Source organism: Megalops cyprinoides, chromosome 21 (genome assembly GCF_013368585.1).
Source record: "Megalops cyprinoides isolate fMegCyp1 chromosome 21, fMegCyp1.pri, whole genome shotgun sequence".
NCBI lineage: Eukaryota > Metazoa > Chordata > Actinopteri > Elopiformes > Megalopidae > Megalops > Megalops cyprinoides.
This window is the reverse complement of record NC_050603.1, coordinates 7548266-7575603: the sequence shown is the minus strand read 5'-3', so window position 1 is coordinate 7575603 and position 27338 is coordinate 7548266. Positions and strand designations below refer to the sequence as shown.

The 27338-nt window shown below is 46.2% G+C and overlaps 2 protein-coding genes across 2 annotated transcripts; one reads left to right on the top strand and one right to left on the bottom strand.

The window, feature by feature from the left end:
- The first annotated feature begins 10112 nt into the window (after positions 1 to 10112).
- On the top strand, positions 10113 to 14786 carry sync (syncoilin, intermediate filament protein). The gene is made up of 5 exons (XM_036555631.1): positions 10113 to 10125; positions 11043 to 11861; positions 12662 to 13072; positions 14128 to 14252; positions 14717 to 14786. The coding sequence occupies exons 2-5, from the start codon at positions 11046 to 11048 to the stop codon at positions 14766 to 14768; spliced, it is 1404 nt and encodes a 467-aa protein (XP_036411524.1). The 5' UTR covers positions 10113 to 10125; positions 11043 to 11045; the 3' UTR covers positions 14769 to 14786.
- Positions 14787 to 14821: 35 nt separating this feature from the next.
- rbbp4 (retinoblastoma binding protein 4) lies at positions 14822 to 23430 on the bottom strand. Its single transcript, XM_036555635.1, has 12 exons — positions 23283 to 23430; positions 22331 to 22478; positions 21244 to 21389; positions 20699 to 20872; positions 20155 to 20270; positions 19539 to 19699; positions 18936 to 19062; positions 18297 to 18374; positions 17719 to 17795; positions 17475 to 17532; positions 16737 to 16847; positions 14822 to 15867 (listed from the first exon to the last, which is right to left on the bottom strand). The coding sequence occupies exons 1-12, from the start codon at positions 23296 to 23298 to the stop codon at positions 15805 to 15807; spliced, it is 1275 nt and encodes a 424-aa protein (XP_036411528.1). The 5' UTR covers positions 23299 to 23430; the 3' UTR covers positions 14822 to 15804.
- Positions 23431 to 27338: the final 3908 nt, after the last annotated feature.

Genomic DNA, 27338 nt, shown 5'->3' with positions numbered 1-27338 from the left:
TCTGCCAAATGACAAAATGTGCAAACGGGATTGTGAGTTACAGCTGCAGTCAGGCTTCAGGTTGGCTTTGAAACATCAGGTAGCACATCATTAGAACAAGTCTGGAGACTCCAAAAGCCATGAACTGGTTTCACCAGCAGGTAGCAGGAAGCTCAGGCAAACCGGAAACAATTAACGAATATCACACCCCCCCCCAAGAAACAGGGTTAGCTGGGTAAGCTGTTTACATAATGCTGTCTCCGTTCACCTTACAGGTCAATAAGCACTGTGGAACAACATGTTGCTCAACCGAGCCTTCCAAAAACAGAGCTAACAGCACAGAGGCCCATCTAGCTGGAATCTTGGCTGAAAAGGTTCCATTCACACACACGGTGTTCTGGAATATTTCTGTTGTGTCTCAGCTCATAAAAGGCACTTGCTCACAGAGAAACCTCAATTTCAACTTGGCCCATTCAAGTCTCTCACAAAAAAAGTGCGGAAACCTTTATTTTCTTCAGTAATTTAAAATTTTGTTCAGTAATTTAAAAAAGTCTATTACTGCATTGCATTCCCTAATGAAATAATGTGTTAAAATGAAATCAATTTTATTTTCATAATAGTATAAATATGCTGCAGATATTGATTTATATCAATTTACATCCACATCATAAATGTTATATATAAATAGAATTAATATATCGTAGCAAATGATCTTTACACTAAATTTCACACATCAAACTGACAACAATTCAACAACAACACCACAACAGTCACAGACACGCACCATGACACAAGAGATAATATATGTATATATATATATACACCAAGATGTCGGACTCTCTGCACTTTAAATTGAAAGTTCTACACTGAAATTGTTGAAAGTTCTATCCTCAATTCAAGACTTTAAATAAAAACAGCAACTCCTTAGCCTGAGTAGGAAAGGAACATGATGTGCTTGGTCTCCCTTCCAATAAAGAGTCTCTGAGAACTCATGAATGGGTTGTCCATTCCCGCCATTATACTCCAAATGTGCCCTTCACACTTCACTTTTAGGTGAACACGCAAGGATTCATTGTGCTACGGCTGAACAAATTCAATCTGCCGTGCTGAATTCTGGGAGATCGCATCATCTGTAATGTGATGATACTGAGAGGCATCTTTGTGATGGCCCGGGAAACCGAGCATCCGCACTGTATGAGCGGCACCGCAGACCCGTAATTCCGCCTCAGTGTTCGCAGTTCTCGAACCCTAAACGGAGACGCAGGCTGAGACCATAACTCTCAGCGCTGTCATCTCAGACCCCGACCTGAACTCGACAGCGGTCAGAGTAATCTCGGCAGCAAGGACCTGAGATTTCCTGTGTGTTTAACCCTCCTCATGTCAAGGCACAGAGCTGCGCGTGCTGTTGCCGTGAAAAAGTCGTCACATTTCCTGAACAAAATGCACTGCAGTGTGTGTTGTGTCCGGCCTAAACACGACTTCACAACATTGACAACGATTGTTGCCCTTCTATTCCCACATTTAGCCTGCTCTACTTTACATTACATTCATTTAGCAGACGCTCTTATCCAGAGCGACTTCCAGCACGAGAACAGGAGTGTATCCATTTAAGCTGAAGGAGCAACAGTGTCAGACCAGGCTAACAACACTCCCAGGCCAGTGAGTGTGAGCATAACACTATTCAAGCCCTAAGGGCAGGGTCCTTAAAGGAGGCTTTTGGGTGAAGTCTGCTCATGGCTACTACCGCAGCCCAGAATCCGTGCCCATAACGCTGTGAGTCCATCACCTTAACCAATGCTACACACTGCCGGCCAGACGCAGCAACAGCAGTGAGATTCAGAGAGAGGGGCGGGGAAGAGGGCGGGGGAGGTGCCTCAGAGAGGGAGGAGCCAATTTCATAGATTTTAGGCTAACACTTCCATTTACAGTAACACTTTAACCATGCCTCCCAGCTCCTCCGCAGGGTATAAACACAGCCACCCACAGTTAGCTGGGGGGGGAGGAGGGGATTACAGGCCTGTCTACCTGCCGCACCCTCATCCCTGTTATTTTCCACTAAAATAACCCCTCACCCCTCACCCCCCACCCCCACTGACATTACCACCACACCTACTCCTCTCCCCCATGGTCCACCTGCCCCTTGACCCCAAAAGCAAACCTACAAACAACCAGCCCCGCCCTGTCCCTCTCTCCGTTTCAACAAAGCACTGCCCTGTGGGAAATAAATATCGATTCTCACATGAATCATTGATGGATCGTTACCGTTGTAAAAACTAAGTAACATCAGAGTCCGATGTAACACTGAGACGAAGCACGCTGCCGCTTCCCGTCAGCCGCCTCCGTTTCCTGATGACCGCATCACATTAAAGCCGTCTCCTCCGTGTGCGCAGAGAGAGTGCTTTCAGCTGGGTTCCTGGCAGGGAGCGGTCCGGGTGTGCGCATCTCTGTGTGGCTCACAGGGGACACAGCGCCGCTTTTCCACGCGGAAGACATCCCCCCACCCCCCCCTCGCTGCAGAGAGAGAGCGGAGCGGGTTTCTCCCGGAGTGACGCTGGCTCGGCCACTCTGTGGCCTCGCGGCTTGGAAGGAAAGACAGAGTCCCACCTGTGATCCCAGCGCGACGGGTCAGTATGACACATCTCCAGCTGCAGAAATCCCAACTCACACACAGTCAGACTGTCATCTGCTGAGCAATTAAATGAAGTCATTTTTGCTGGCTATATCTGTATTTCCCCCAGCAGCTGATGATCATAGCAAAGCAGTTACTGTATAACCAGCTGCCCCTTCCTGTTCTCCGGCAACTTGCGGTGTCATATGATCAGCCGTGGTGCTCTGTACGCTACCGATACTTTAAATAAATGTCTCTATTAGAACATACAGGCCTGTAGTGTCACTCCTCAGGGGTAACCCTTCCAAACACCGTAGTGTAAATCTGAATGAATGCTGACTGAAGGCACAGGAATGTATATTTTATTTTGGATTTTGACTATGTCCGCCTCTTCCCTGTCCATCACCCAGCTGCTAGATCTAACAAGGGATTGATGGGGGAGGAATCGTACTATTTGGTCTTTTTATTTCTACCCAAAGGGCTGCTGTGGTGATGTCCGCACATCCGTCCGATCCCACGATCTCCGGTCTGCTTTGACAGACTGGACAGCCCACAAAGTAAGTGGTGTGCTTGTGCCTCAGTGCATTGTGGGTAAAGTGGAGCACAGCGCACTCTGAGCGCGAGGAAAACCACAGCTGTTCCCCCCAGAACCCCTCGGTCTCCCCCTCTCATCACCATTCTCTCCCGTGAATGCTGTCTGCTGCTGGATGAGGATCGCAGCCAAATCTCAACCTGTTAGTTAGTCAACCTGGGAGCTGTTTTGCGTTCAAGCCACAGGTACAGAGCAGGTGTCAGTCGCTGGGCCGTCCAAGTCCCGAACCTTAAATGGATGTGTCTGTTCACCTCTCCAGTGAAACACCCAGAGAGACATTCTGACACGTAATGGGAACAAATGGAGTTTGCTTCAGAAGAAATGTGACAGAATGAGGCAGTGCATTTGTTGTTACATAAAAGATCCCCCAAACTGTAGTGGTCACAGGGAGTCTGAGACGTTCCCCCAGTGAAAACGGAAAACTGTTGCGTAATGTCACAGATCACGTATACGAGGCTGCCGGCACTTCCCGCAAGCCCTTATCTGGTCACCTTCCACTGTCTCTGATTTTGACGAATGGTTGTTTTTCTGGAGAGCTCCACAGCGCAAAGGTTAGCCGAACAGACCACCGCCTGAGGACACGGCCAGGACAGATTAACGAGCGCCGAAAAGTCAGTAAGGTGAACCTTCCTGCCTGCCCGTGTGCTCCGAGCACTAGGGGAATGACAGTGGGACGGGGCGACCACTTCCCCCCCCCGGCACCATATTTAATCCGCACAATGGAAATATTATGACAGACACAGGCCCTTAGAACGGCACCTCTTCCCCGGACAAATTGGTCCCCCGGGGCTCAAAGCCCAGTTTGCACAAACATCAAATACAGAGAGACGGAAAAACCGAGGGCGTGTAAACAAGAGTTTCCTCACTCTCCTGGCCATGTGAGTGATGCATGACGTCACCCCCATTTGAGCGCTCTTGGATTACAATCTTGTGTGAAGGGCCCGCGACAGACGGCTAAAACAGTGTACATTCGCTGTACCCTGTGAAAATGTCAGTGTGAAGCTGCGTTTTTCCATTTCAATGTCACCAAACAAGTCCGCATAAAACACTCCAATATGCTTTTGGGGGGGGGGACAACAGAGGGTTTGGGCGAGGCGAAGAGTCTAAAGGGAACGGGATGCTCCAATTGGCTGAGAGGAAGAATGTTCTCGGGCTCTGCCAGCAGAACAGATTTATGAAGCATGACCAGGGGAGTTTGAGGCACTTTTTTTGCACGGGGTTGGGTCAGGTTGGGAGGGGCGGGGTGGTACTTAGGAGGCCTCAAATAAATGTTTGCTTTTCCAAATGTTAAGAGCACCCCCAGAGACCAATGATTTATCAGCAGAGACAAAACAGACAAAAAAAAAAGGAAGGATACGTCTCACAGGTGACAAGGCCCCAGGACTGCACCGAGCATGGCACTCATCTGGGTCCATTTTGGGAGAGCAAATATCTCAGAGTGTTTGCAGAGGCTATATGCGTAACAATACCAGACTTCCCCACAGTAATAATCACAGCGACTGTATTCTTTTTTTTTTGTGTACGGTACACACTGTCTTTGGATTAGCTGGAATGAGAGCTGATAAGACAGGCTTGGTGAGTGTGTTCATGGGGGTTGTTTTCACCACTGGAATAGTGCTCTGTCTTTACTTTCCAGTCAGTAATCAGAGGGCATAACGCCACCCGAATCATACACAGCTTAATAAGTGTAAATGTGCGCCACATCATTAAATATTAAGCATTGCATTTTGATGATGCCAACACTGGCGGCTAAGGTTTGTACTAATGATGAGAACCACACAGAATCCACATAGTGGATTATTCCAGACTCACCCAACAGAAATGAATTTGCATGAGAGAAAAAAAAAAAAAAACCTCAAATTACATAACAACAGAGAAGGATCTGACATGAAGTGGAAAACATGTTCTCGTTACCTGGAGATGTGAGCGATGATGCTGTGCTATCAAGTCGTCATTCTGCACCATCTTATTTTTGCCAAGGAAGGCTGCAGCATTCCTGAGTGAGTGTGAGTTTATTAAGGCAGTCACTTTTACAGGGAGAGAGGGAGACAGAGCAAGGCCTTCTCCAGCACCTGCAGAGGGCCTGTTTGCATTTTTTTTCAGGCGGTGAATAGACAGCCTTGTGACCACCAGGGGCTCCGGTACGGATGGGGGTCCCGCCTCTTCAATTAAGGGGGCACATTCTTGGGGGTCGACGAAAGAGAAATGCAAATGACTAATGTTAAGCAAGCCCCTTGTGTTCTCCGGGTATCCATGGAGATGAGGGTTGAGAGGGAAGGAGAGGGAGGGGGGGGTAGGGTTGAGATGGAGGACATAAAAGGGTGAGCAGAGCATGTGTGTGGGTACAGTGTGGGGGGGGGGGGGGGGGGGGGGTTGTAATTCTGCTACACAGAGAGGAATTTACCCACAGAACAAGAATACTGGAGAACACAAGCTCCCTGTAATTTCTGCTCCGTGCTTCTCACAGGGATCTGAGAGTACAGACTCCTGTTGTACCTATTCATGCCTAATAATAGAAACATAATGAGGGGGCGACAATGGGAAATCATCTGGGAAAACAGTCTGGGTGACGGCATTCAGATAACGATGTGAGAGAAAGCGCTGAAATCTGGGAAAAAGCGATCGTGGGTCACGTAAGAGTGGCAAGCGGATGTGCCAGTTCCTTGGCCCAGAACCCCTCCATGGCCCGTGGGAGTACCTCAGCAGCTCAACTAATTAGTGCCTTGCCTCGGAGTCTCCTCCCACTTTTGAGAGAGAAGGCAAGCCATTTACAGAGAACGCCTAAATCAGCTACCCACGCCCATTTATGAGAAACACAGACGCAGGCCAGGTACTGTGGAGCAGCCGGGAACTACACTGATGAGACTCAGTTTGGAGACTCATTTCCCTTTCATTTTTCTTTTGCATTTTAATAACTCTTTTCTTTCACAGTCGTTTCTGCCTGCAAACATATTGTTTTTTTGGTCATTCTTTTTGGCCCAGAACCCCCCATTCAGCTGTAATTCACTGAGGACTAACTTGACGCAGGCTGAGAACACTTTGACACTGGCTCTCGCCTGTGGGTCAGCGGAGGAATTTGCCTGGCTAAAAATGCCCTAACAGCTTCAAATGAGCACTCCCAGCCAGACCTGCGGAATTATTCCACCCTGACAGCACAGTGAGTCAAACAGGAGTAGCCTGTCCAAAGATTCCTGTGAGCCAAATTTCATTAAAATAATTAAATTGTCTCAGAGAGAGGTTCTTGTGATGCTGGAGCCAATAAAGCCAGCTGCAGGTAGCGGGGCCGATATCACGTAGCTAAAAATGTCTCCCATGTTTTAAGATCATCTCAGATAATGGAGCATGTGAATACTCAGGTGCTAAGTGGCTAAAGGAATCTTCTTTAGACAGGCCAAAGTTCCCTTTGTCTGGCTTTGCATAGCTGAGTACAAGAGCAAGACAGTAAAGAGCATTAGTGATAGCCTTGCCCTGAGATATCTGAAAAGCCCACACAATGTTGAGACACAAACCACAGCTGGGGAGGGATGGAGCCCCCTCCCCCCCACTACACACACACACACACACACACACACACACACATCATCCCAGGTGGTCCACCATGCACACTGACACTCTGTCCCTGCCCATATTAGTTGATGAAAGGACAGTGGGGTGACGATCAAGGTGGCACATTCACGCACAAGCAAATATGTCTAAATACCTCTTTACGCAATGAAAACCGATTACAAGAAGCCTTGTGGACCTTCCAGACAGCCCCTCTTTAATCACAGGCAGACATCACACACACTAGCCCACTGCCCACTCCTCCCTGACATTTTCAAATCATAAACATTCTCTCATCACAGGCAACTGTATGCTTTTACCCTTTCATTTTAAGAAATTCCTGTTCTCATTGTTTATTTCTGTGTCCATCATTATATAGTGAGCTGCTTTGTTTTCAACAGTGCTTATGTGTTTTCATTTCCAAATACCCCTGACTCTCCAACCAATCTGTGGTGAATGTTCTGGCACAAAATAGCCACCATTGCCCTGCTTCATATTAGTGGTGGCTGAAGAGCGTTACCCCCCATCTTGCTTTAAGGGTGTTTGAAGTCATTTATGAGAGATGAAAGGCAACATAGAAATGCATCTTTCAAACGGTCATTAGCTGGCGATTGAATGGTCATTAACAGCTCTGCCGTGATCGGCCCATGTCTTAATCTCTACCCCGCACTTCGGGGAAACGCCACAGAGATAATCAAAGTGGCAGCAGAACTTTCACCACCAGCAGAGCCTGGTAATATGTAACAGCCGAAATGTCCGCTTCGGCCTCATCTCTCCCTCTTTCTTGGGTACTTCAGTTAAAGGAAGGCAAACGAAGAGAAGGGAGGAAAAGAGATAAATGAGAATGGAAATGAAAGAGGGAACGGAAGGAGTGTAAGAGTGGAGTGCAACGCGGGGTGGGGGTGGGGACAACGACAGAGAAGAATGGATAGAGAAAAAACATGAGGGGGGTGAAAGAAAGACATAGACAGTCAAAAAGAGAGTTATGAAAGGAAAGGTAGATTAGAGGGAGGGAGAGGAGAGGGAGAGAGCCAGAGAGATGCACTGTGTTACCTGCGTCTAAATTCCTTCCTGGTGAAATCAGCAGAGAGGAGCTCGACCTCCTCTGGGCTTGGCCTGGGATGAAGGGAAGGATTCTCCCCCCCCCTCCCTCAACCTCTTGAGTTAATCTCTTCAGTCGACGCTTGCAGCTTAAACTACAGCAGTCTGGGCGGCGGCCAATCAGCTGAGTTAATGAACCAGGAACTCCGCTCAGAAAAAACAAGGCTAAAGGAAGATAATGAATGGGCTAACTCTATAACACCTCACATCACCTGGGATGTTTGGCCTGAACAGTCCCCCATCCAGAGTCAGCCCTCTACTGGCTGAGAAACATGACGATATTATGCCCCATGAACTACAGTTTATGGCCAAAACCACACTCCTACTCAAATGGTCGTAAATATCTGTATCCGCAAAAGCTAGACTGAAGTAACCATCCAAGTCTCACGCCCCTCGCCTTCCAACCCTTTCACAGAAAATTGCAGCCAGTTCTCAAACTTGTTTTCCTGAGTGGAGTCCTTCAGCCTACATTAGTATAAGTATCTGAACCATGGCATTTTTAATCTCATATGATTATGGAACTCATTTGGAACTTATTACTCACCATAGGTGCGACATAATCTATTTGCCTGGCTAGAGCAGGTAAGATTTATCCTCACAGTTTCAGGGCCCAACACAGCGCAGCAGGAGATTTGAAGAGATCCTGACTCCTGGACAAAAGCAGTGGTAAAGACACACTACTAGGAAACTGGACTTTGAACCTGAAGGTTGTGGGTTCCAGTCCCGTGATGGATGCTGAATTTAAACACTATACAGAGCAAAGGTATTTCACCAAAAATATCCAGATGCATATTAGATGGGGTAAAAAACATGAGGATTATTATTGAAATTATTGTCAGGCATAAACAGAAGTGGTGCAGCCAATCAGATAAAGGTATTGCCTCTGATGTGCTTTGATGACCAGTTATTGGCGATAGTGTGTCTCATGCCTTTTTCAAAGAAAAACAGTAACCTACCTTTGTCTGTACCTCCTTCTGACTCATCAGTGTATCTAAACACATCGAAAGCTATTAAAGCTGTCAAACCTATGGTGGAAAGGCCTTTTTATAAGGCCTTTTATAAGGCTGGCTTGGAAGCTTGGAATTTAAGGAAAATTTACATGATTAAATACACTCATCATGAAGTTATGTTCACCTAAAAAAAAGAAAAAAATCTGACAGCAAAAGAACCAAAACAGGAACAGAAATAATACTTGAGTTCACTGAACTGCCAGGTTGGGAATGGCACTATAGTGCCATCTAGTGCCCACTATGTGGTGTTTCATTCTTGCTACTCTGTTGACTGAAAATGGCAATCACTGAAAATAAGTCACACACTTAGCAACTACAGTATTAGCAACTACGGTAACACTTGGCTGAGAAACACCCTTTTTCTACTGGCTGCATTTTTTACACATCACAAACCTTATTTAGTTACCCATGTCATACTGCTTTTGAAGATGGCAGAATGCTGAATATTTGAGCTATTAAATGAGCAATTATATAATTAAAAATTGATGATACAAGGCTAATCAGTTTTCAGAATTAATCAGCTAATCAGAATGATGTGAAATAAAAAAAAATGTAATTGTAAATGTAATTTTCCACTAAATTAAATCAAGAAAGACATATGTGATTAATTCAGCTAACCAAATCCATACTAAACTAAATACAAAAGAAATGTCAGGTTAGGTATACAGAACTCTTCAGTGTTGAGTTTTAAAATCCAGTTGAAGGTGGGCCATGATATATGAAATTTATTTAAAGTGGCTTTGATTATACATAGAGATGAGACCGGAATCCCTGGCCTGTAGACCTTTACATAAAAGAAACTTGTTTTGGCTTAGCTTCAGTCCAGGGCTGGATGGCAGTAGATCAGGATGCCAGTTTAGTCATTAACATAATTAATCCACTTCTCTGGTGGGACAATGCCAATGCTTTCCTCTTTGTGCACTAACTAAATATAGGTCAGACTTGTCAGCAAAGACGTTAATAATGTCTAGGCTTTGTTGAAAACCCTCCCACTTCTCAGCTTCCAGTAGGTGCTGTGAGTCTTTCTCCGATGGTCTTGTGAGCTGGGTTTGGTAGTGGGGTGTGGAGCGGGGTTAGGGCCGGGTGAGAAAAAGGACACAGGCAACCGGGGGGTCGTGTTTCTCCCGCCGTTTATTTATAAACGCAAATAGATTCGGTGTTGCCTTGGAGACGGCAGGCAACACGCGGGGCGACAAGAAAAAGGGGAAGTCCTGTCCGCTCGCCGGCATTGAGGCTTCGGTTATGGTCTAGGAAAAGAGGGGAACAGGAGGAGAGGAATTCTCTGCTGTTGGGTGAGTTTGCTCTGAGTGTCTTAAACAGATGCATTTAGCCTCCAAGGTTCAGGGGAATGTAGCGTTTGGTCTGAGTTTTTCAAGGAATTGGGTCTGAATTTGAGTGGCAATACGTGCTCTTCACTCAAAACATTAGCTGTACGTGTAAATAATGTTTGGTAATGGGTGACTTCGCATACAGCATTACTTGTGTGTCGTTTACTTAGGGAGCTGCTGAATGCTTTTAACGTGTGACAAGTGACATTAAACAGAGAATCTACTTATAGTGATTTCACCCAGCTGTTGAGAGCTAATTTTTGCACTGTGAGGCAAGCACTTTGCCATCCAAGGTCGCGTTATATCTGAAGATGCTGCGCTTCTCTCATTAATCAGCTAAGAGACATGAGAAACGTGTTCGTTGAAGCGGTTATGGGTTGTTTATGTAGGTTTCTACAGTCTGGACATGTGAGGTTAATTCTGGAACAGTCCCTCCCGTGAGTAACGCAGAACTACGGAGGACGTAGCTGCATCGGAATGCAGCCTCCACGCCGACCGTCCATTCGCAGCAGCTGGTGTCTTTGCCCATGCCCCAATGCCTCTGAAACGATAACTGTGAATTCCGGTCCCCTGAAACAGACTCTGTCGCACTTTATTCTCCATGAATTTCAGTCCGCTTGGTCACATACAGTACGACTACCCCCACCATGGCAGGGAAACGGCTACATCTTTGTGCATAACGGTCTTCTTGACCAGCTGCCCACGTATGACGGCTTGGCAGGTTGCCCACGACAGTTGCCTGCAAATGCCTCTCATTCCTTTGTGTATTTTTTCTGTCTGTTCCTCGGTGTGTAGGCAGTGGAGTCTGATTTTGGAGCCCTGGTTTGGTACTCGCACATTATGATGTTCGGTGGAGTGTGACGCTCCTCTCCGTCAGACAGGCCATGGATGACACAGCAGCCCGGCTCCGAGAGGACCCTGCCGGGGAGACCCTGCTGCCTGAGGCCGGGGTGCAGTTCGAGGGGGGCGACATGGAGGAGCTGGAGTTCTTCGAGGACTGCGTGGAGGAGTTCCGGGCCCAGTTTGAGGAGTGCATGGACAGGCTGGGAGCCCAGTTCAGGGGGCGCCTGGAGGAGATGGGAGAGGAGTTTGAGGACTGCGTGGAGGAGGTGGGGACCCAGCCCAAGGGCAGCGTGGACGAGCTGGCTGCTCAGATCGAGGAGTGCATAGAGGAGCTGGGGATCCAGCTCAGGGGATACGGAGACACGAGGCCTCTTTTCGAGGGCCGGATAGGGGAGACGGGGACGCAGGCCAGCGGCAGCGTGGAGGACATTTGGGCCGGGTCAGGCTGCGCGGACATGCCGGGCCCTCAGCTGGACAGCTACGTGGAGGATATCGAGGCCCGGCTTAAGGGGTGCGTGGAGGAGGTGAGGCAGCACTGCGAGGTGGGCGTGCAGGAGCTGGGGGTGCAGTTTGCGGGCTGCATCGAGGAGGTGGCAGGTCTGGAGCTGCGCAGGGACGAGCTGGTGCAGGAGCTGCTGCAGCTGGAGGCGCCCATGGCGGAGGCGGTGCAGGCTCTGCGGGCGGAGCTGGGGGAGACCCGGAGGCAGCTGACCCGGGCGGAGCTGGAGAGGCGGAGCCTGCAGGAGGAGAGGCTGTCGGTGAAGAGGCAGCTGTTCGTCACGGTCCGGGACTGCACCGAGAGCCGGGTTGCCCTGGAAACGCAGCAGCGCGAGTTGGAGCAATTTGCCGTTGTACAGGTAAAGATATACCACTCATATATGGCAGCGGCGTAGTCCACAATCGCCTCAGCAAATGTCCAGCTGGTATAAACGGATAAAACTGTAACATATGTAAGTCGCTAAATGACAATAATGTAATGTAATGATATACCCTGACATTCCAATGTCAGCAGTGATGTAAATATATTACACGGTATGATGTGTAATAGCTGGTATGCCCAGTCATATGTCAGGAAATGGTGACTTCAAAGTAGGTGTGTTATGCTGACACTTTGAAAGAGGTTCACATTAACGGTAGCTCACTGGCCACCCACATACTGGCTTCACCCCCCCTTGAAGGAAATATAAACTGCTTTGGGACAAAGTAAGGGATACAGTTATTTGGTGTAACTAAGCTATGCAAAACAGGCATTTTGCACACTACTGTTAAAAAGTATGACAATTTGATGCTACCGCGTGATATCACATTTCCACATTGCCTTTTCCAATTTCTCATTCACACCACTAGGGGCATAGGTCACAACCCCCCATCACTCCATCCCTCCTCCTCCCAATTCATTACATTACATTCATTTAGCAGACGCTCTTATCCAGAGCCACTTACAGCACAACAGAACATAAGTGGATCCAAATTGTGTATCCATCCATTCAATCCATTCATGAGTAGGTACTAGAGTACTCCCATTCTGTAGCATATTGAGTATCGCAGAGTACGTTAATATCAAGTGTCAAACTCACTTATTTTTAATTTGTCACTCCTGGATCCAGGTTTGAGCACCCCACCCTCTCTGACCCCGTGCTCTTACTCTCTCACCCAGGGCGAGCTCCAGGCTCAGGTGCAGCAGCTCACCGAGGAGGTGGCCCAGCTGCGGGAGGCCCAGCAGAACCGCCTCAACGCCCTGCGGGGGCGAATGGACAGCCTGGGGGAGGAGCGGGCGCAGGGAGACCTCTCCACCTACCGCCAGGCCTCCTGGGACATACGGGCCTACCTGCAGGATGGGATCAAGGCCCTGGAGGACCAGTACGAGCCTCGGCTGGAGGCCCTGAGGAAGAGGAAGCAGGCGGCTGCCGACGCCCTGCTGGAGACCAGGGCCCAGGCCCAGGATCTGCGGGCGCGCCTGGGGCCGCTCAGAGAGGAGGCACAGCGGCTGGGGCTCCAGAGGACCTGCCTGGAGGAGAAGATAGCTCTGAAGCAGAGGGAGAGGAGCGAGACCGTGGGCCAGTACAGGGTAAGTTTATTCATTGCATTACACTACAGCATTTAGCTGATGGTCTTTTCCAAAGAAACTTACAGCGGTTACAGTGTTATCTATCCAATGTTATCCATTTCTATTAAGGCTATTTATGGATACTTACTGAAGCAATTGTGGGTTAAGTACCTTGCCCAAGGGTACAGCAGCAGCGCCCCAGTGGGGAATTGAGTCCTGCTCCTTGACCACTATGCTACACTGCCGCCCATTTATTCATTCATTTTACCTGTTATTCAAATCCAAAGCAACTTACAAGTGAGGCAGAGTGCAGCACAAGCAAAAAAGCCACATAAGGAGTCAACAATATTAGAAGCGCAGCATGACTACGTTTCAACAGTTGGCCGGACAAAGTAAAACGCTGGAGGGGGAAGACGTAGGAGGGGGTGTAAAATGTCAACGGTGAGGCTGTAAGGTTAAATTCAGGACGTGGACTGTTGGATAGGGGGGGTCACATTCATAGGGACAGATAGATGGACCAGCAGTCTTTGAGCGCATCTCAGAACGAAGAAGAACAAATATTCATATGCTTCAGCGTATACCGCCAGGGTTAGTCGCCAATCACACAGAGGCATAGTGTCTGCTGCCATTGTTCAGTCTCCCATCTTAAGCTGAAGTCGTTGTTCGGACAGGAAATCACACTGGCTGCTTTCAGTGCCTGGGGCTACCCACATCTGGTATAAGGAAATGTACAACAGCAAAAGCTCAGGCAAAGTTATAACACATGAGGGGAATGGAATATTGAGGAATACAGGGATCACAATAGGGGAGGATGCAGACAGAGGAATGTACCGTGATAGACAAGGGGGAGAACAATTAAGGCAAAGGCTGAGGCACTCGGAACAAAAACAAATTGAAATGAAAGAGGGTTGGAAATTGAAGGTTGCCAAATTTCCCGAAGGCCCTGAAATGTGGCAGCGTTCATTAGTCGGGACAAAGAAAGTTACGTAATCTGTGCAGATATTTGGTGAGGATGCCGGCCGCCTTTTCCCGTGGAACATCGGGTGATGCTTTCTGTCGCTTCCCGTTTCCTTCAGGAGACCCTGGACACGCTGGAGGAGAGCAGCCGGCAACTGAAGACAGAACTTCAGCTTCAGAGGAAGAAGACTGAGGAGATGAAAACCCTCAACGGCAGCCTTCTCAAAGAACTGGAGCTGTACAGGTGAGCATCGGGTTATACCGCTCCACTCCGTATTCCTTCCCTTTACATAGAAGACCATAGATCATAGAAGTGCACCTTTCATAGAGTGCTCCATCTGCGGCGCACTTAAGTTTTTACCGTAATACCTGTATCCACCTGGAGCCTGAAATGAGAAACTGTCATTAGAAAATGCTCACTTCATATCTGAAAATGAACCCTCGGGGATAGAGTGCCCGGACACACCGCACTCGTTAAAAGCTCATTGACAGGGGTGATGGCGTATCCAAGCTCTTCCCCCTGGGACTCACTTTCTCATAGGAGCCAAAGTGTATTTCTACTTTATTGAATCTTACTGGCACTTTACTGCCTCATGAAAATATTCATGGGTTTCACATTAACTGCCGAACAACCTCTATTAAGACTAATCTTCAGAGCTCGTCCCAAGAGAAAATAAAATAACGTACTTACTCATTTTCCCTTTTCAGGGGCTGTGCAGACCTCCATGGGAAGCTTACTCCCACCACCGAGGGAATATGACTGAACGATTCTCTCCAAAGAGGCTGTTTCACACAGATAATGGCTTAAATAACCCATTTTTTCTTCTCCTTAAGAACTCGAAAAGGCAAAATAGCTTCAGCTGCTTTAACAAGCCTTCACTGTGGGGCATCCCACCCAGGGGACAACATACCGCGCTACGGTCAATAAAGCACACCACTGGATGTCGATAGAAAAAAAAAAAAAAAACACTTTATTATTCGAATGCATTTTATACAACTGGTTTGGAAGGTAACGGGAGACAAAAACACAGAAAATTCAAACATGAATATCACAATATTAAAAAAACCAACCAAAAAAAAAAAAGCATACAAATAGTACTGGAGGAGACTGTTTATTAATCGTGACTCTTGGAAATTTAAAACCCTGGTTTCAATCACAAGGGCAGCAGAGAGCAGGGAAGGACAGGTTTAAACAGCCGTCTCATCTCTGCTAACGCACTCGCAATAGAAAGGGGATTCTCTGCTTATCAGTAACTTGGCAAACACTGCTTTTGCATTTGTATGTTTAAATATTCCTTCCTATTAAGTCTATGGAAAATGACCACACCAATATGCGGGCTACTTGTCCTTCAATGGCACACCCAGAAAAACTAGCTCGATTTCATCTGTTAACACTGGGATCAGCTTGCTCTAACGAGCAAAGAAATGCATTCATCCTTAATTACCAATGGAGCTTAAATATCACTCAGCCATCGGAGGAAGGAGCTTAAACTGGTCTCTATTAATAGCATGTACAAGCGTTTCAACTCTTTCGAAAACAGCAGGCGCAGATCAGCCTGTTTTTAAAAAAATACCTTTTTATATTCTAGTAGAAAAGTGTTGGAGGGACGTCGCTACCAAATAAATTGAGTCTTTTATGCTGTGAATGCACACGCCTCGGTCCCTCCGTCATTGCTGTGGGTGGGAATGCATTGACTTTGTGCCACTGAGTGTATGGGGTACGAAGCACTACAGATGGTGCAGTGATGTTCGAAAGGGGCGGCGGCAAGGAGGGGGGGTTGGGGTTGGCCAGCTCTTCAGCCCTGGACTTCGGTGTCCGTCGCTCCCTCGGGGTCCTCGTCATTGTAGATGTTTTCTGCCTGGAAGACCCGCAGAAAAGGCATGTCACAATCATCTACGCAAGCAGTAGGTGCCGACAGCTTGGAGCCCCGAGGATCAGCTGTAAGGACGGAACACTGGGAACATTCTAGAAGGGAGTGGTTGGTGTTCTCCTATGGCCTCATGCAGATCCCAGAAGGACTATGGGTCAGCTAACTTTCCTTACCTTTGGATGCAGACCTTTGCAGTGAATACACCTGCTACATGCGACCTGCTAATACTCCAATCGAGGACGAATGTCCAGCTTATATCATAATAAGACAGTTCAGTTAAGCAACATTTCCCCTGGTTCCCAAGTCTGATTTATCCAGATTCCACTGTATCAACACCTGGAGAGTGCTGGCTGTGGCAGTCTGCCTGTCTTACCTACCGTCTTACCATCTGACAATCATAAATAATGGCTAATCCAACCACAACCACAAGCTTCAAAGCCCAATGACAGCCAATGACGTAAAGAGGAAATACAATGCACGGAAATCCCACCCTAAACAATCATTCTCAGATACGGACTTGGAGGACGACCTTGCAGAGAGAATGATGGAGGGCTGTAATGTCCTACAGGAGTCAGTTCACTGAAAGGGGACTGAGCTGAAGGATGTTGGCTTAAAAAGACCTGCATGCATAGATGGCTTCTATCGCACTGTCTACAAATAAGACTTTTGCATAATTATCTGTGCCAATTGTGCCAAATCATGCCAAAAGCTAAAGGCAAGTTAAAGTGACCTATTTTTTGTGATGATGCCTTTGAAAAATATTAGCAGCTGACAACAACATACTTGCAATGAGTATGCCTGCATGACTGTGTGTATGTAGGTGCGTGCATGCATGTGAATGTGCTCATGATTCTTACCATCTGCCACACTTGCATGATGTTGTCCTCTGAGACGGAGCAGATGACCCACGGCTCGTTGGGGTTCCAGGAGAAGTCGGAGATCTTAGCCGTGTGCCCGCCGTGGATGAACTGAGAAAGATGGAGCACACTTGTCAGGACGCTGTGTGAACACAGACACACACATGCTCATGCATGCACACATGTGCACACGCACCCACACATGCACACGTGCGCGCAACCACACACATATCTTGGTGTAGATGAAGGGGTCCAGCTCGTTTCTCTGAAGCAAACTCATCACGTCAAACAATTTTACAATTACATGATTAGGTAAACAGTCACTCTTGCAGGTAATCAAAACACCCATTGGACTAGAATTCATAAAACTGAGTTTGGTTCGATAATGCCATCTCAGACGCATACTTCTGTTTCCGCACTCCTTCTGCTGCAGGTCAGCATCTCACTATGCGCGTTCACAGAGGGCCCTGCTGTGTGGAACTCTACCATACCCACCCTTTCGGCCTCAAACCCTGCACCCTACATCACAACCTGTGTGCGTGTCTGAGCAACAGGCTCTTCACAGCTACAAGGGCTAGAGGTGGCATCAGGTTGTGGGCAGCAGTGTAGCATAGCGGTAAAGAGCAGGGGCACTGCTGCTGTACCCTTGGTCAAGGTACTTAACCCCGGTAAATACCCAGCTGTATAAATGGGTAACATGTAAATGTCACCAGTGCCAATAATATAATGAGTACTCACCAGCAGCTCAGGAGGGCCATCCTCTGCATCCTCTGGAGACTGCTCCTCACCGATTTTACTGCAGAGAGAGGAGGGACAGAGAGAGAGGGAGAGAAAGGGAAGGAGACAACAGCTGAAACCAAAGGGGCATCCCATCATTCTAGTCGATGTCACATAACGTAAAGCTTCACTTTACACGGTCTACTACATGATCTTTCAAATTCTGGCCATCTAACCACCTGTAAGAAAGGTAAGGTAAACGCACCTGAGGTCCCATACGTTGAGCCGCCTATCTGTGCCGCTGGAGGCCAGGATGGTTTCATTATGGGGTGACCATTGCACCTGCAGGCCACAGAGAGGTATTCAGTGGAGAGGATTTTTTTTACAAGTCAGCTACAGGACTCCAATTTTGTTCTACTGTGTATCAATCATACTGCGCTTGAACAATACTTTAAATCATCCTTTCCGTCACAAGGATTCACAATAAATGTGACACCCAACAAAGTAACAGACATTTAAAAGGTACAGGTATAATGCTGATCTGGAACTGGGACTGTACCCAGAGGGTTGTGGGTTCAACTTCCTTTGTGCTCTGTATAAGAGCATGTGTTAAATGCATGTAATGTAATGTAATGCAGTAATACACTGCCACTGAACCCTTGAGCACAGCTTGATTACTCTAGGAAACAGCAATAAGTACATGTGGGTGGCAGGAAAAAATGTGCCTTGAGTATTTTGCAGAGCATGAGCACGTATGGCAAAAAATGAGACAACAATGCATATATATTTTTTTTGTTTTTGCTTATCTTGGGCATGGAAACACATTCAAGCACAAAGCCATACCTGGAAGATCTCATCTTTGTGGGACTCAAAGGAATGCAGTTTGAGTTTTAGGTTCCTCAGGTCCCACAGGGCCACAGTCTAGCAGAGAAGACAGAGGTGAGCTTTCCACATGCACACACTGTGTATTCTGCATATGCAGGTAAATGTTTTTATTACACAAAAAAAAATACCACATCTGTGTAAACATTAATGTCTTTAACAGGTCAAAAAGCCAGATATAGATTCACAAAAGCAGTCTCTCGGCTGAGACATAATGGTAGTATGGATTTCATGGGGAATTTTGAGGTGTGTTGAAAAGCGGTGACAGTTTAGTATAGTGGTAAGGAGCAGGGCTCGTAACCAGAAGGTTGCCAGTTCGATTCCCCGCTGGAGCACTGCTGCTGTACCCGTGGGCACCTTACCCACAACTGCCTCAGTAAATATCCAGCTATATAACTGGATAACATGTAAAAAAATGTAACCTATGTAAGTCATTCTTGATAAGAGCACCTGCTAAATGCCACTGTGAGGTAATGTAATGACAGGGGAGGCTTGAGAAAACTGACCCATCCTCGCAATGTTCCCACATGCTTCATTCCCACAATGCATTTCACCCGCAACACCGCAGGCCCACTATCACCACCGGTTCTCCTCGCTCACCTTGTCGGCTGAGCCCGTGGCCAGGATGAACTCGCTGTAGGGGTTGAAGGACAGGCAGTTGACCTCGGCCGTGTGGGCGTCCACTGCGTGGCTGGGCTTGGAGGTGTTGTTGGACCGAGTGTCCCAGCTAAGGTCCCGCACAGAAATTTAAAAAAATAAATAAAGGCAGAAAATCAAGGCGTTACCATGTTCTAAAAAACATCTTCTAATCCTTGACAATTCTCGATTGGCGCTGCTTTCCGCTTGTAACCTCAACATCCGTTCAATACCAGATGAGGCATACATCCATTTACTCCTTTTAAGTTATTAAAGGTATTCTACTTAAGCTATTAAGCATCTCATTAAAGCATCTTTTATTTCAGCTACAATGCTACATGCATTCTCATTAGCATTGTGTGCTTTAACACTGTACTTGCAAACAACTGTAAGTTGTAATGAATAAGGGCTTATGCTAAATATAATAATACCACCACAATTACTGCTGCTACTACTGCTACTACTACCATTACCACTGCTACTTCTACTACTTCTACTACATCCTGCCATGAGAAATGTGCATTTTAAGCATTCCTTGATAAACTGATGCCAGATGGCTGCCCCTACATCATGAGCTTCTGGTCGTCGGCCACTGATCCGAAGAGAGACTCATGAAGCAGGTGCCAGGAGACGTCCTCCACCACGGCCGTGTGTCCCGTGAAGATGGTCTTGGCATCCACCACCTTCCCCTCCTTGGGCACCGTGCTGATGTCCCACAGGCAGATGGTCTGAGAGCGCAGAGGCGAAGGCTGTGAGAAGGCTGAGGTCTCCCCTCAACCCCCCTACAGCCGCACGAATGGGCAGCCGGAACAAACCCTTCAAGGCCACAGCTGGCTGTGGTGTTCACTTCAACAAAAATGTCACTTTCCCTTTCAGCTGAAAGAAGTAAGTGCCACGACATGTGTCAAAACTTCTCACATGTCTTGCTGCATTTTTTTTTTTTAAATAAGGATTCTACTTTTTATTGCTAAATTTCATTCCTTGCAGGGATTTGAACAGGCTGACCTCCCAACCTGCTTCCAGAGTGCAGGCACTTTGAGCATTTTGTGTGATTTTACGAGAGCAAAGGACACACCGGTTTGTGGAGACATCCTGCTTATTTCACCCTCTTTGCTAATTCTGTGACATCTGACCCCCAAAATTGACAACTGGAATTACTGCACAGCAGAAGGTTGGCCCTTACGTGGTCGTCCGAGGCGCTGAGGAGGCAGCCGCTCAGGTTGGGGTTCCAGGACAGGCCGTAGCCCTCCTTCTGGTGTCCCCTCAAACGCAGATCTGGGGTGCACTCTCCAGAGGGATCTGGGGGAAAAAAGGGGGGCGGACACATGGGTAATAAAACACCACTTATGTCTATCAATACACTGTTGAAGTGCTTACATCAACAAGCTAGAGACCCCAAACACTGTCTCACAGCAAGAGAAACCACAATAATATAGCCAAAGAGTTAATACAGCATCACTTCCTTAGCGAGAGATGAACAAATAAGAAGCTTTAGTCTGTGTTGCAAGTCGCATCAGTGCTACAGTGGCTAGCATTTTACTTGACTTGTTCAGCCATCTAGCTAGCTAGAGGGAGAGATCTGAATTCCTACTGAATTCCTATTAAAGTAATTATTCCTATTAAAGAAAATATTCCTATTAACTCCTATTAAAGTAAATATAGCAAAAACTGAATGCAGCCATAGCTATGTTGCGGGGCGTTTGACAGCATGTTTCTCTGTAATGTACCTGGTTTCGAGGGGTGCTTGGTGTAGTCGAACACCAGCACGTCGCTGGTGGGGGTCTTGGTGGCGATGATGCAGGGGTTCTGAGGCATGTAGCGTGCTCGGTTCACCTCCCCCTCGTGGTTGATCTTGATCTCGATCTCGATCTTTCCGCTCACGGAGCCAAAGCCACCAAACTCTGCAGCGAGCAAAGAGAAGACGGCATTCAGTTTCACGGGAAAGAGGCCTGCTCTGCCAAGAATGCATCAACGCATCCGCTGTTAGCCTGCGAATCCTCTCCGATGAGGAAATCTGCAGGATGTTACATGTCACCTTATTCTCTGTCTTTACATCAACCAAGAAATAGAAAAAAAAATGAGAAAAATAAATACAAAATTATGCAGACCAAATTTATCCAGACTTTTCACAAACACCGCAGGCTACATTTTAACACGAGTTGTGAACAGGCTGAACAGATGAACTGAGGCTGAAGCACAAACCAATTTCTCCCACTATTTCAACAGCGGTGCGTGAAGAGCCAGGCTTCCTGGTGTCTGAGGCGTCTCTCACCTCCTTTCTCGCTGTCGTAGTGGGAGGCGTCAAACTGGGCATCATCGTTGGGCAGCTGCACGCTGGCGATGACCAGGTGGTTCTGCTCGTCGGAGGTGTGTGTGCCCAGCACCAGCCGGTGCACACTGTAATCCTTCCCCTCAGGTCTACCAAGGAACACCACCACACATTAACTCAGCCCACTTAAATCCCATTCCAGAACTCGTTTCCTCTGTTAATCCCATTCCAGAATACACTCCCTCTGTAAATCCCATTCCTGAAAATATTCCCTCTGTTAATCCCATTCCAGAAGATATTCCCTCTGTTAATCCCATTCCAGAAAATGTTCTCTCTAAAACCCATTCCAGAACACATTCCCTCTGTTAATCCCACTCCAGAACACACTCCCTGTTAATCCCATTCCAGAACATATTCCCTCTGTAAATCCCATTCCAGAACACCTTCCCTCCGTTAATCTCATTCCAGAACACATTCCCTCCATAACAATAACCTCTACAACAATGCTCTGTGGCTGTCCATCTGTTCTGTGCCATTCCAGCATCCTTTTTGTAATAAGTAAAGCCTTGAAGCCCTTACTTAATTAGTGACATTTTGTTTCAAACTCTGTACCAGCACATCAGGACAGAACACAGGTGTGTTATGAAGGGAATTCAATGAAATGTGATTAAAAGTGCCTTACAGGCAGAATGTATTATTGCTATGTTTATTACTGGTACATTTACTGAAGGAGTTATACTTGTAGACTTTAAGTGACAGAGAAATTCAATGGGATTAGTAGAGGCCTGTTCTGTGAATGTGGATTTATAGATCTTACCTGCAATGTACCTTCCGAACTGGATCTACTTTTACCTGTGCACCACTTTCACAAATTCTGTTTTAGGCTGAAATCTATTGAAATGTCTATGTTTGCTCACACAGTGCTCAGTGGCGGTTCAGAGGAAGCTCCACAAAACGTAACTACATATTCTGCTTCCTCTGTAATATAAGAGTCACGTTTAAATATTCCGCATCATGACCCCGATCATTTGAGAGAACAAAGTAACTGGCTACAAGTTCTAGGCCTAGGGAACTGGGAGGTCAAACATACCTGGTGACGTCAGGGAGCCACTGCGCCGTGAGACTGGGCCACTCGAGCGCATGGGTCATCACCAGGTCGTACAGGAAAGGGGTGTTCTTCTTCCAGATCTTGTACTCCTCGTTTATCACCCTCTCCTCCACCGCATCGTCAAACGCTGCTGCAAAACGAAAAGTCGTGCTTCAGTACTGATGACTGCACTAAACGCCAACCTCGGCAATCGACGCGCTAAGGTGACCCATTGTACACCCTGTACCAGCGAATGGATGCGCACTTCACACAGCCAACTTGTTCAGTTTGTGTTAAACAATTAGCTGTAACTATATTTATAAATGTAACTAGGAAATGTAAACTGATCTTAGTGTCAGTCGTGGTAGATTATTTAAAATGAAGTGCTCGTGTTGGCGAAATTGCAGAAGAGGGTCACGGTTGCAGCCAGCTAAGCAACTTTAGCTATCTACACTGAATTCCAGATTGATAAGACGTCGTTTTAGCTTCACTTTCAAGTTGTGACTCCGTAACGTCCACGACATCAAGCAAGTAGAATTAGCTAGCTGGCTGCCTACCACACCGAGTCACATCTTGCAAGCCAATTCGCTACCCTGTAACTATGTGGCTACGGTCATTTAATTACAACGTTAGCCAGCTAGATAAACAAGCGACTATTTCAATAAGCTTGATCAATATCTGGCTACTTAGCAGCTTCCAATACAACTTGTAGCCAGCTCCGAGGCTAACCAATATCATTATTGTAGCTAGCATTCCTAAAGACATTCAGAATGACAATAACTGGCTGGCCATGCCGACATACACAAGCCTGGCGGGACTTGGACGGCCTGCGTAGTCAAACAGCCGGCGCATGAGTTAGCCTAGCTAGCGAGCCCGTAAGATAACCAGCTGTTCAAATTAGCTAGACCCGCTAATTCTCTTTTTCATCAAAGAAAGCAAGACGTATGACAGTTACCTTCTTTATCAGCCATGACGAAACGCCGTCAGCCCCAGTGTAGGGAAGTATTAGCTAACTAGAGAAAGGTAGATGGCTCTTTGTTCACCACCTTGGCGCCAACTCCGCCGGCTACTGTCACCGTCCCGGAAAGTCGCGCGACCAATACGGAAAATGAAACATCACCGCTGAGTGGATTACTACGAACCCCGCGTCTTTTCCTGGTTCTACTACAGAGTTCCGGTTTGTCCTAAGATAATCGCAGATATAAGTAGTTCCGGTGTACAGAATGCATTGCACAGTAACTTTAGATGGCGGGGTCAACCTCATAAAGACACAAAATATAAAGGGTGTAGACCACGGGATCTTGCTATGAACTCGTTGCAATGCTGTAGCAAAGCTATGCGTACGGTTCTCCCAACATTGGGGTCGAAAACAATGCTCACTACGGCTCATCGTTTGCATACTCTTTATGTTTCACTATCACTCCCTTCACTTCGCTCCCTGTCTGAAGCAATGCTGTCTGTTTGTGACGACAACGATATAACCAAGCAATCGATCTAGGGTCCAAGCAATGTCACTTGGATCATGAATCGATTGCTTGGTTACTTTACCTCGATGACCATGGATTGGAGAGGCATATGTTTGCTAAATTCCAGCTAACTAAAGTAGGGCTGAGGAGTTACGGAGGAGAGCATCGAAATGGCCTCTAGCTAATCACAAGGAGGTAAATGTAGTTATTATTCCCGTTATACTGTGTACATATGATACAGGAAAACTGATGAGATGTGATGAACGTCACATGAGCTATAGGTTGTTATCCAATCTATATCAAAAATATCATCAAAAACATACACTTGATTCATCTCAGCTTACCCAGTAATGTTCACGGAAAGAAAAAAGAAAAAGAAACAGTATGGCCGTGTTCCAAACTGCAAACTTCTACAAAGTATACATTGAAGTATGAATCTACATGTCAACCATCTACAGATTAAAACATAACATGGAACTGTAAACATTGGTTGTTTTTCATATATCCAGCCATTTTTGCATGGAACAACATAAATGTTTTTCATTATTTTTGTCAGCGATCCACATGGAAACTACCTCACTAATCTAGCGGTGCTCAAAGAATAGAAAATATCAAATAAGCAGCCAGGAATACTAAGTATGACGATATAACTCACGTAAAGCACTTACCCTGAGGATTTTAATAATGTTAATAATTTTGCTCTGGTAAAAGCACCAGCCAAATAAATACCTAACAACTGTCTGCAAATTGCAAATCTGCAAATTACTACATAGCCTTATGTTTATAGTTAAATATAGTTTTAAAGTACATATTAATCTTCACAATTAATATATATATTTGTTAGCATGATTATTAATTTATTTGAAACATTTTGATTTTTTAATCCTCTCCTGTATCTTCCTCTAAAGGATGGCACATTTCCGCTCTGTTTCAGCTCGTTTCTGGAAAAAAAAAAAAAAAAAAAAAAACATGCGTATGAGATTAGAACTGCTACAATATCATCACATACAGCGTATCAAAATTAGAAATCAGACAAAAGGTGCACCGGTTGTCTTACCTGATTGGTTCCAGGTGCCTTGTGCTGACATACAGGTGGCAAATGCGTAGGTGGCAGATGGCTCTGCTGGTCCCCTTGTGGTGCTTCCCGGAACATTTCACCCTGGAGCTCAGGCGTTACGGCGTGCTCGTCAAAAGATTCCTCGGGGATGCTTTCAAGCATCATTCTCTGCTGGACAGCATGTCAGATTGAGCTAGATATTCAGCAACACAACTATGCTGTATATTAAACATACGATCTACCAGACTACTGAAACATCAGGTCTTATTTTTGCTTTTTTCTTTGCTCAAACATAAGTACCTTTCTTTCACGCCTTAACGCTCTGTCTGACTGTGAAACTGGCTGCTCCATACTTGGCGTCCTGCGCAGCAGGTGCTGGTAGTCCCCTAGTGGTGGTAAGTGGAAGTGTCCGTTCTGGAGCTTGCTTCCGTGGGAGCTCTCCCTCCCTGGTCCTTCAGACATTTTTAACTGCTCCAGCAGCTTCCTCTGTTGGACGGCACATTTCTGTGCCACGATAGCTTGTTTCTAAACAAGACATGAGTGCGGTGTTACAACTTTGGCAATAATGCTATACGTACTGCGTTGGCCAGAGTGCCAAATTAACCAACACAACTCACTCGCCAGTTCCACTTTACTTTCCAGTCATTTGATTTGATTGTTTCTTTTCCACAAGGTTACTGGATGTTACCTAGAGACAACTTAAAGATTTACCAAGCCGATCCTGCTTTGTGCCTGCCGGCCTCATTAGATTACCTTTCTGTTCTTCTCCTTTTGGAGGTCTCTCAGATACCTCTCCCTGTTGTGTTCATGCCGGAGTTCCCGCTCATACATCATGAGGCGAGAGCGATCCTCTGCCTTCCAGGTCAGCAGGTACTGATGCAGTGTAGCGACAGAACATTGTTGGAAAGGAAAAGTCAGCTGAACACATGCAAGGGCCAAGCAATATTGTGACCATTAAAAAAACACTTGCGTACGTTTGGCACATTGAATAAAATTAAATAAAAATAATAATAAATTCAGCTATTTTTGCTTCATTCCATGATTTTATCTTTTCACTGATATATTGAAAACAAGAGACTTCAACTCTCACCATTTCTGTGTAAAAATCCTCCTCACTCTGTCTGCTGCCCTTTTCTACCTCTATTCGCCTCCTCTGTCTGTTTTTTAGCCTTCATAAAAAATAACAGTCATATACTGTATATGTATTATTTTTGTGTATATTTTAGAGTAAGTTCACTCATTGGAAAGCAAAACCTATCCTTGGATATTATTTCTAAATAAGATCAAACTGTAATCGCATTTACATCACAGGAAATGACACTTAGCTTAGCCCTCCTTTGGTTCTAGTTGGACTTCACAGACATTATCAGTTTTCCCCTGTGTTTTGATAAGGCGGTGCATGCTTGTCCTTACCGGCCGGCTCTCGGTTGCACCAGCTGCCATTGGCTCTGCGCACCTTGCTCCAGCAAAAACTCTGTCATTTCAGCTAGGCTCACATTCCTGGGAATCAAGCCTTTTTCCTGATACTTCAGAAATTTCCTCATCTTGCCCCTCTGCAATCAAATCCATAACTTACTACAAATATGTGTTCAGACGTGTTCATATGTGTTCATAGTCTTGATGAAGTTCTAATGAAGACTACAACGGAACATGTTAGTTCAGAGAATAGATTGATTTGAATGATCCATGTATTACATTACATTTACACTACATTCCATTCATTTAGCAGACACTCTTCTCCAGAACGACTTCCAGCACAATAGAACATAAGTGTATCCATTCAAGCTGAATGAGCAACAGTGTCAGACCAGGCTATCAGCACTCCCAGACCAGTGACTATGAGCATAACACTATTCAGTTATGCTCACATAACCTGACTAGAAGCCAAGTATTCTACCTTACGTCAGTCACTAGATCATCTTCAATACCACTATTGAAAATGATTCAACGATTGACCTCCCACCTGCTTTTCATCATAAGTTCGGTTCGCAACCAACTTAAGGCCTCTCAGGTACTCCTCATAAGTGTTAAACTCCTGTAAAGAGCATAGCACCTAGGGAAAATACAGAAGAATAATCATATAAGACAAAAATGGTCATGAGACACCATTGCACCAGATCAGCGTTTTAGAACTTTCACAATTCAAAACTCACTACTTTCCGTTCTAAATAATTTTTGTGATAAAGTCAGCTGGGATTCCAGTTGGAGCTGTTCTGGGGCTTCACAGTGGTTTCTCACTCGATAAAGTCAGTGTGACAGAATTTATTAGCTATAGTCAGCTTACTGTTATACAACGCTCTCGTAAAATCTGTACCTCGTTGTCTTCAGTAACGAAATTTTCTTTACGAAGCTTGTCCAGCACGTCCTTGCCTTGAAAGTAGTGACGCAGGTGTCGGTCGTGCAAGCAGTTGTAGCTGGGCATCATGACACGCATGCTTGGGCCCTTGTTGAGGAAGTCTGTGGCTGGTTTATAAAGCTGAGGGGATGA